The 9,530-nt window shown below is 44.2% G+C and overlaps 1 protein-coding gene across 1 annotated transcript in view; it reads left to right on the top strand.

Annotated features, from left to right (window-relative positions):
- The window catches only part of LOC107108944 (chromosome unknown open reading frame, human C2orf76), a 31,114-nt gene extending 21,590 nt beyond the window's left edge, over positions 1-9,524 (top strand). The window contains exons 6-7 of the mRNA XM_015409505.1: positions 1,297-1,417; positions 8,461-9,524. Of these exons, the coding sequence (XP_015264991.1) occupies positions 1,297-1,373 (77 nt within the window). The 3' untranslated portion in view covers positions 1,374-1,417; positions 8,461-9,524. The remainder of the gene's footprint in view (positions 1-1,296; positions 1,418-8,460) is intronic.
- The last annotated feature ends 6 nt before the right edge of the window (positions 9,525-9,530 follow it).

The raw sequence follows: 9,530 nt of genomic DNA, 5'->3' as shown, positions 1-9,530 counted from the left end.
CTTCAAGCCAGCCATTTCCTCCTGGGGAACCATTGTTGCCAATCTTCAGGTGAGGGCTGGAGATCACTCAGAATTACAACTGCTCTTCAGATGGCAAGGATCAGTTCCCCTGGAGAAAATGGTGGACTCTGTGTCATTATACCCTGCTGAGGTCGCCAAAGCAAATTCATGCTGAGTACCCAAGGCCAGGGCACCCACCTAGAGCCTCTTTCTAGATCTCGTTGTATTTATTTCCTCAATGGGCTTTATTCCTAGTTGAATATAATTGTGGTAGTAATTATTTTTCTGCAGCCATCATCTGATAAGCAAGTGTGTTTCCTTCTGCCCTCCCAATACACTGTTTACAAGTTTTGGTATTCAGCTTTCATTGCTAGTAGATTTTATTGGTCTCCTAGTCAAGATTCAGTCTCTCCCCCCCTTCCCCTTTCTGTATAATATAGGCAGATTTCATTAACTTCAGGTTTAATTTTTAAAAAGCAAGTGTGGAACTTGGTGGCTCACCACTTCAAAAGAGTTTCATGTCATCTAATTGTGATGGCTCTCCGTCAGCCGTGTCTCCACTCTGAATTAGTAATGTTGCTGACTTATTGTTTTAGAAGAGGAAGTCCTTGACCTGCTGGGTGGAAAGAATTGTGACTGCTCTGAACCTTTGTGGGTCCTTTAGCTCTGCCATATCCCCTGTGAATAATTAGAGGCATTTGAAGGTATTGCTGGAGAAGCCAATTTGTGTCTTTCACTTTGCATATTGTTGAAGCCTCATGAATTAATCATTGGCAGGGCAAAAAAATTAGCTTCTTCAGATGCACGTTTTTTTGATGGGTCATGAGGGAGAATATAAAGTGATCTGTAAAATATTCTACTGATCCTCTAAGTGTTAAATTATTATGGCTACAGGTTAATTTCAGGGGGGACGCTCCTCCCCTCCCTGAACAGATAAAGAACTTTAAAAACCAAGTCTTCCTTGTTTTCTTGAATTCTGAAGAGAGAAGTGTTCTTTTTTAAAAAAAAGTTTTATATTGAGCTTGTAAAATGCCATGTGAATCGTTTTGTTTGGCTTTAAAAGCCGTTTTAACCAAGAGGGCTCTTCTTCCCTCTTCTCCCACATAAGTTCTAGTATGTATCTACATTTTGAATGTGTGCAACTGTATTAATTTTTGCTACTTAGCTCTAATGTAAAAGCAGAGATGCTGCTAACTAGCTTTAAACCGCATCATCTGTCGTCTTAATTAATATTAATCTGGTGTTCTGTGGTTTGAGAATTCATGTTCTCACCAAATACGATGTTTTCCCTTTCAGCACATGAAACAGAGTTAGCATTTTTCTGCATGGATGATTACAGAGAATATAAAGCCAATCCTACTGCAGCCTGGTGAAGATTTTGAGACTTGGAGAGAAGCACCCCCCCTCGGTATTTTTTGTAAGCATTTCCTCCCTGTTTTGTTGTAATAATAAACCCTAAAGGTGTCTATTATAACTACTGTGGCTCTTTGTTTATACATTACAGGAACCCAAGAAACAGGAGGTGCAAAGAAGTATACTGAATTGTCTCTTGTATAGTACAGCTCTAAATTCCTTTACAAGCATAATGTGTCAATGAGTTCTCACTGTTTCTATAAGACTGTCATCGACTTCTGAAATGTTGGCTTGCTAATGGAGGACAGAAATGAAATGTCATTAAAAGTGTAAAAAAGGTAAAGGTAAAGGTTCCCTTGCTCGAAAGCCAGTCGATTCCGACTCTAGGGTTGCGGCGCTCATCTCTGTTTCCAAGCTGAAGAGCCAGCGCTGTCCGAAGACGTTTCCGTGGTCATGTGGTCGGCATGACTGAACACCAAGGCGCACGGAACACTGTTCCCTTCCCACCGAAGTGGTACCGATTTATCTACTTGCAGTTTCTTGCTTTGGAACTGCTAGGTTGGCAGGAGCTGGAACTAGAGACGGGAGCTCACTCTGTCATGTATCTTAAAAGTGTATCTTGATGTTAAAATTTAAAATATTTATTAAGAACTGAGAATTCTGTGCAGTTCTCTTGGACGCTGCTCTTTGGAGTCTCCTTCCACAGCCAGTTTTCTCCCTCAGATCTCACGCTCTAGTCTCCTTGTCAGCACATAGGAAACAAGCATAAAAATGGTGTGTATCTTACCATTCCAGCGGGCAAAGTTAGAAGTCTTCCTCTGGCCTCGGGCGCCTTCCCCCAACTTAGGTGGCTCTTCCATTGGAAGAGGCTGCCCAACTCCTGCCTCCAGCCGCCATGTAGAACAATGTGGGCATTCTGTTTACACACTCTTGTCATGCCATTTCTATTTCATTATTTTAATTATTTATAGTCTGCCTTTCTCACCAGGACTCAAGGCAGATTACACAGAATAAGTCAGTACAATCAACAGGATAGGACCAGTGTTCCCTCTAAGCTGAGTTAGTGTGAGCCAGCTCACAGGTTTTTTAGCCTCCGGCTCACACATAGTTGCCTCAGCTCAGGAAGGTTGGCTTCAGAGCAGACTAATTTATGCAGTAGCCAAATTGCTCGCTCACAGCTTTAATGCCAGTAGCTCACAAGGTAGAATTTTTGCTCACAAGACTCCACAGCTTAGAGGGAACATTGGATAGGACATCCGACAGATGACGCAATAGGGTTTGACTTGTAGAAACCTGGAGCCAATCAGAGATCTGAGACGGAAGTAAAACAAAGCAGAGCATGTTTTTAAAGCCATATATCCTGAAAGTGGTTGTTCGGGTTTTATTATTTTTAAGTTTAATCGGAATTTGGAGAGAACCGTGTTCTAACAGGAAAGGGAGACAGGGTGCATAGAAGTGGTCTGGAGGATGTCACAGCAGTGAGTGATACACAGTACAGGCGATAGCAGCCTGTATCCACCATTTGTGAAACGAATGCTGACTTCTCCTGTGTTCTTGTCTATTACTGCAGTCCCTTTGATATCTGGAAGAGTCATTTCTGGAGACACGAGACCTATGCAAAGGAATAGCTGTGCAGCACAGGGAGGCTGCAGTGAGAACAAGGGGATGGAAGCCCTCCCCTGTGCCTCCCACAAGTGTATTTTCATTGCCAGAAGAGAGGAGGGGCGCTTTCACCCTCTTACTGCTGCCTCCTGAGCCAAGCAGCTGTTCCCCTACACAGGTCCTGCAACTTTAGGAATGATCTTTCTGGGCGTTGGAGGGAGCTACAGGAATGGAGAGGAACTTGGGAAAATCCCATGCGCCTTTTGTGCATGCAGGCCGGATACAATGCGTTTTCTGAAGTGATAACGTACGGCAGTTGACACAGCACCCTGTGCTAAGCCAACAATTGTTAACAGCGTCTTATGTAGTAAGAATTTTATCTTTCCTGTTTCCCTGTATTTCTGATTGGGTACAGATATATGGTGATCAATGTTCCCTCTAAGCTGTGGAGTCTTGTGAGCAAAAATTCTACTTTGTGAGCTCCTGGCATTAAAGTCGTGAGTGACCGTTTTGGCTACTGCATTAATTAGTTTGCTCTGGAGCCCTCCTTCCTGAGCGAAGGCAAAAATGTGTGAGCCAGAGGCTAAAAAACTGTGAGCTAGCTCACACTAACTCAGCTTAGAGGGAACACTGATGGTGATCTTTTCATCTTATGGCAATGACTGGCTCCCAATACGACTAATAAGTTGCCAGTTAGTTAGAGGTCATCTATGTTTATGATAGGATCCAATTGTAGGATAGAGTGCATTAATGACAGGCCTGCCATTAACAGTGTAGTCCTAAACAGAGTTACAGTTACAGCTCACTGAAGTCAGTGGTCTTCAATGGGTGTGACTCTGCTTAGGGACGGCAAAGGATGAGATGGTTAGACAGTGTCGTAGATGCAACGAACATGAAGTTGAGCCAACTTCAGAGGATGGCAGAAGAGCAGAAGGCCTGGCGTGATCTGGTCCATGGGGTCGCGAAGAGTCGGACTCGACTGTGCGACTGAACAACAACTGCTTAGGAGTGCCTTTGTAAGTGTAGCAGCTGGGATACTATAATGCATGTGTATTGTGGGATTGTGTCAGCTGTATGTGAAAAAGGAACATGCTTAAGTCCAGCACTGGTACTTTCAGTATTTAAAGTTGGCTTTTGTTCAGACAGGGAGGTCTAGCTGTGGCCAATGTTCCCTCTAAGCTGTTGAGTCTTGTGAGCAAAAATTCTACTCTGTGAGCTACCGGCATTAAAGTTGTGAGCGAGCAATTTGGCTGCTGCATAAATTAGTTTGCTCTGGAGCCCTCCTTCCTGAGCTAAGACAAAAATGTGTGAGCTGGAAGCTAAAAAACTGTGAGCTAACACACCAACTCAGCTTAGAGGGAACACTGGCTGTGGCTCAGATAACTTCATGACCTGACAGCAGTGTTCCCTCTTAGCTGAGTTAGTGTGAGCTAGCTCACAGTTTTTTAGCCTCCGGCTCACACATTTTTGTCTCCGCTCAGGAAGGATGGCTCCAGAGCCAACTAATTTATGCAGTAGCCAAGTCACTCGCTCACAACTTTAATGCCAGTAGCCCACAAAGTAGAATTTTTGCTCACACGACTCCACAGCTTAGAGGGAAAATTGCCTGACAGTACTTTTGATTTTCTTTTTGGATGCACCCAGTCAGCCTTTTCATTTAATCTCACCCAATTCTGCTTCTGACTACAGCCCCCATCAGACGTGGCTTTAGCCTATGAAGGTGTGATCCCCAGAACGGTCCTTTTGGGTGGACCAAGGGGCCCCCTCCTTCTTAACTAGCAGAAAAGCTGTTTGCGTCTCACCCATACGTGCATTTGTTTCCTTTAGAAGATCGTTACCAGGCACAGAATTAGACCAATTGTGTTTCCACACAGCTGTATTTGCCAGTGTTGGGGGAAAAATGGAAATGAAACCACTCTGAGGGAATACTACCATTATTCCGTGAATTCTGCAGTGCGAAGGCTGGGACACTTCATTGACTGAGAGGAACAATGGGGCTTTTGTTGTGTCCCTGGCAACGAGGCTTTTGTATTATGACTTACTGTACTTGCCTGTTTCTGTTTTAATTGGCTCTTGTTTTTACAATGGCATACGCAGGAACTTTATACTTGGATCCTTCCTGTTAGATTTCTACACTAAACTCCCACCCCTACGCCCAGTTCTATATGTTCATTCCATGTATGTGCACAGTGCACATGATAGGTTTGTGTTTTTGTGGATGAGGTAGGAAGGGAACAATGACTAACAGTAGAAGGAAAGTGCAGAAGGTGTTCTGCGGTAGAAATCTGTAAATCTGTGTAGGGGGGAGGGGCTGGACCATCAGAAGCTCCAAATAAGCCCTTTTGAATTTCTTGCTTCCTGTGCTGCTCTGTGTCCTTCTGCAACAGTCACGCTGGCTAGAGATTCCCTTCGTTTCTTAAGTTGAAAACCGGCAGCAGCAGAACCCTTGATTTAATGAGCAAAATGGTGGCAGTTTAAAATGTCTTTAGCAATGCATCTCTGAATCCTTGATTGAGATGACCTATAAAGTGGGGACACCGTCCAACAATAATATTTGTTGTGTAGTTCATTTTAGAGTACAGAAACGACTAGACGAGAGCCATGGAGGTAGGATGGTTCCATTCCACTGGTGGAAAATGTAGTCTGGATCCAGCCCTCAGTTAGTGTTTCTCCATTTTAAAGCGTGCAAACTTTTCTCACATCCTCTTTGCAACTTTGTGGGAAACTGTATCAAGAGGTGCAAAGTAAGTAGGAGTGGGTGGGAAAAAGAGAAAGGGGCAGAGGACTCCCCACCCCCATAAATTCCTTTGTCTCCTCTTCCTTCCTTCCCTCACTGATCAGTTTATTTTGTGGAGCTGAAGGGGGCAAAAGGACCAGAGCCCTTAGCCCCTCCTCTTCCCACTGCATTTTCCGTATCTGCCAATGACCCTCCTCCAAGTGTGTGCGCTTGCGTGGGGAATCTGAGGTCAGAGACAATATGTATTTCAGCTGCTTTCTCTGAGTGCTGCCCTTCCTGCATCCCCCCCCTTTCCCTATTGCTAGGGAACAGAAGGAAGGGTTTGCCTAAGGTGATTGTCAGGAGAGGGCGGGTGCAAATTGCAGCTTCTTGTGTTGGCCTGTCTCAACGCCCCCTCTGCTGGCCTGCAAGGGTTGGAGGTAGAGACCTTTGCAAATTTCCTGACTTCCTTCCTGCATTTCGGATCTCAGCACATCCACAAGCCAGGACCCGTTTAGGGATGTGCATTCGGTTTGTCTGAACCGAATGCACCCCTGAAAATGGCCCATTCGGACCCCTTTCGGGCTGCTGCAGGCCGATTCAGATTCAGTAACTTTTTCCCCCACCATAGAGAACAATGGAGGGTATGGGGGCAACCTGTTTGGGGGCCCATAGAATTGGACCCCCTGATTCAATGTTCTTCAAACTTGGTGGATATCTTGGGGAGAGGCCCCAGCAACTACCCTGCAAGTATGGAGTCTCTCCCTCAAGCCCCCAGAATATACCCTATGTTTTCGCCATTGACTTCAAAGGCCCATAGGATATAATGGGGCTGAAATTGACATTCGGCTGGCTGAAAGTCTCCCTAATCTGCTGGTACTGACGAAATTGACACGCGGGAGTCTTACTGCCAGCCGAAATGGATTCTGCCTGATTCGGCCAAATCCGAATGGGCTGAATTTTTTTTTTTTTGCACACCCTTAACTGCTGTTATAACGATGGGTGGATTGACTGGATGGATCAACTGATTTGGTCTTAATGACTAATGTAAAACCTGTTCAGTTCAAAGCCATTTATAAGTGTTTAAAGTCACCACTTAAAAAACAGCAGCGGTCCCCCAACGTCTCTAGGTTTCTGACAGTCGTCTCTATGACCAGCTACCTATTCTAAAAATGTAATGCAGACTACACAAGCAGTTACATGCAGGGAGAATCACAAAATAGTTTTGGCTTCACCAGGAGCCACAAGGTGTCAGCACAGCCTGTCCCTTTTCCCCCCCTTGCGTGAGCAAGTAAAATGTGACATCTTTGTGAACAGCAAATCAGTGAACTGGTTTAACCCAAGATGCTTCTGCTCAGTGTTCAGTGACTTGCCAGAGGTAACACTTAAAGATGTTCACTGTCATGTGGTTTTTTATTTTTTTTATTTTTAAAAACACTTCTGTAAACTCCTAGATAAGTAAAATACATATACTCTTGTAGTCAAATTTCTGCATGCTAGAATAAGTTCTGTGCATAGGGTGGATGTGAAGTCGTCTTCCCTGATATTAATTCAGTTCAGTGTGTGTAAACCATTACAGGTTGGTTTGTTGACAGAACATTCATATGTTACTGGTTAATTTTTCACAGAAATGAACGTTATAGCCCAGTACATACTTATTTGGAAGTGACTGTCAGTGGATGTCGTGGAACCTACTACTGGGTTGTAGTATTACAGGGGAGGGAGGAAAATCTCTGTATGCATAATTTTATAAACCTCTCTCATGTTCTCCCTTAGGTGTTTCTCCCCCCCCCCGACTGAAAAGTCCCAGATTCTTCAGCCTTTCCTCATAGGAAAGATGCTCCAGCCAGTTTGGTGAAGTGGTTAAGTGCGCGGACTCTAATCTGGGAGAACTGGGTTTGATTCCCCACTCCTCCACTTGCACCTGGCTGGATGACCTTGGGCAAGCCATAATTCTGGCACAGCTGTTCTTGAAAAAGGGTGTCTGTTGTGGGGAGGGGAAGGGAAAGGAGTTTGTAAGCTGCTCTGAGACATCTTTGAGCGGGGAGGGCGGGGTATAAATCCAATCTCCTCTTCCTCCTCCTCTTCTTCCTCCTCCTTCTTCATCAACTTGGTTGCCCACTGACAAACGTGACTCATTCAGTTTCTATTCTCCCTTCCTGTTGTTTACTTTATGTACTTCATTTATCTCCCCCCTCCCCTCCAGGGGGGACCCAAAGCAACTTACATCCTTCTCCTCTTTTCCATTTTATCGTCACAACAACACTGTTAAGTAGGTTGGGCTGAGGGTGTGTGGGTGTCCCAACTTCACTCAGGTATGACAAGATGGGGATCTGAACGTGGAATCTCCCAGATCATAGTCAGACATTTTAACCACTACACTGGCTCTCCTCATTATTCCACTTGGCCAAAATGGTAGAGATTACATTATTGTCTGGTTAAGATGTTCTCTCTCTCTCTCCCTGGCACTTGGTAACCCCCACCCAGGTGCCTCACCCTTTCTCTGGTTGGGGAGGCAGCAATGTTTCTCACAATTCAAAAACTCAGAATTTAGGCAAGGGGACATTTGATCGCAGATAAGGAAAATAAAGGTAGCCGAGGTTACGTAGTATCAGTGTTTCCTGTTCATAGATATATCCTGATTACATTTTTTATATGATGACAGCGGGAAGAATAAAAGATCCACTACAAGGCAAGATAGTAACTGTTTAAAACTCCCAAGGCACCAATTAGTGCAGAAAACATTGATACAGACAGTATACATTTAATCTTTTCTCTTCTTTTCGCAGCGATATATCCGTACAGAATATACATAGAAAAATAACATAGTAAATCTTCAAGCAAGCATCGCATGACCCTTATATCCCGATACTGGTGGATTAAAAATACAGAGACTATGTACAAAGGGTTCTCCCCCACCCCACTGTAACTTTTATAAAAGAGACTAACTGCTTTAACAAAATGAGTTCTTAAATGTTTGATATGTGTGTGTGGGGCAAAGAATGTTCAGTGTTCGACTTGAAGGAGCTGGCCTGAAACTTGACATCATCTTACGAAGACAAATTTCACATGTGAATGCAGTAAAGCAGTTGGCCTTGGGTTTAAGAAACGATGGATGCAAATGTAGCAACTAGATGGGCTATCACATTTCGACTACAAGGGATCATTATATACGGCCCTCTTGTGCACCTGGAAACCTACTCTTTTAAGGGCTTAGAAGGCAGGTACTTCTTTAAAAAAATAAATATGGATCTCAAAGTTGTGGAGAAAAGGTGGTATTCGAGAGATGACCTAGATGGAATGTCTAGATGTCAGGGAGCACAGCCATCCCTTGTGATGCTGTCCCCCAATTCTCCAGTAGCTACCACCTTCTTCCTTTTGTCCTGTGACCGGGCAGTCCACGCTTAACTTTTCTTGCCAAGTTCCTGGGTATCTTTGAAAGCAGACAAAAGGATGGGAAGTCAATGTATGTAAACAATGTTCAGAAGGTGCTTTTTAAGCAGCAAAGTTAACTGTGGCTGGTGCTTGAGTGCACTCTTTGCTTCTCACTCTTCCATTCTCTTGTGGAGCACGGTGAAGGAATCCTAACGGGCTACGTGGGATAAAGGGGGAGGGAGGAGCAAGATCTGTGAGTCTGTCATCAAGCCAGCTTCATGCACATTTGAACAAGTGTGGTTAATTTTGCAAGGCTGCATTCAGATGGGTGAATTTTGGGATGAAGACTATTGTGTGCATTGCAGCCATACTCTTATTACTCTCCTGGTTAAGTAGCTTCTTTATACAGCACCAAAGGGAACACTACTTCCTATCTAAGAGAGACTTTGCTGAAGAACTGTGACCCATATCTGCTGTCCCCTTT

The sequence above is a fragment of the Gekko japonicus genome, unplaced genomic scaffold, assembly GCF_001447785.1.
Source record: "Gekko japonicus isolate JY-2015 unplaced genomic scaffold, Gekko_japonicus_V1.1 scaffold986, whole genome shotgun sequence".
Classification (NCBI taxonomy): domain Eukaryota; kingdom Metazoa; phylum Chordata; class Lepidosauria; order Squamata; family Gekkonidae; genus Gekko; species Gekko japonicus.
This window is presented reverse-complemented; position numbering and strand designations above follow the sequence as displayed.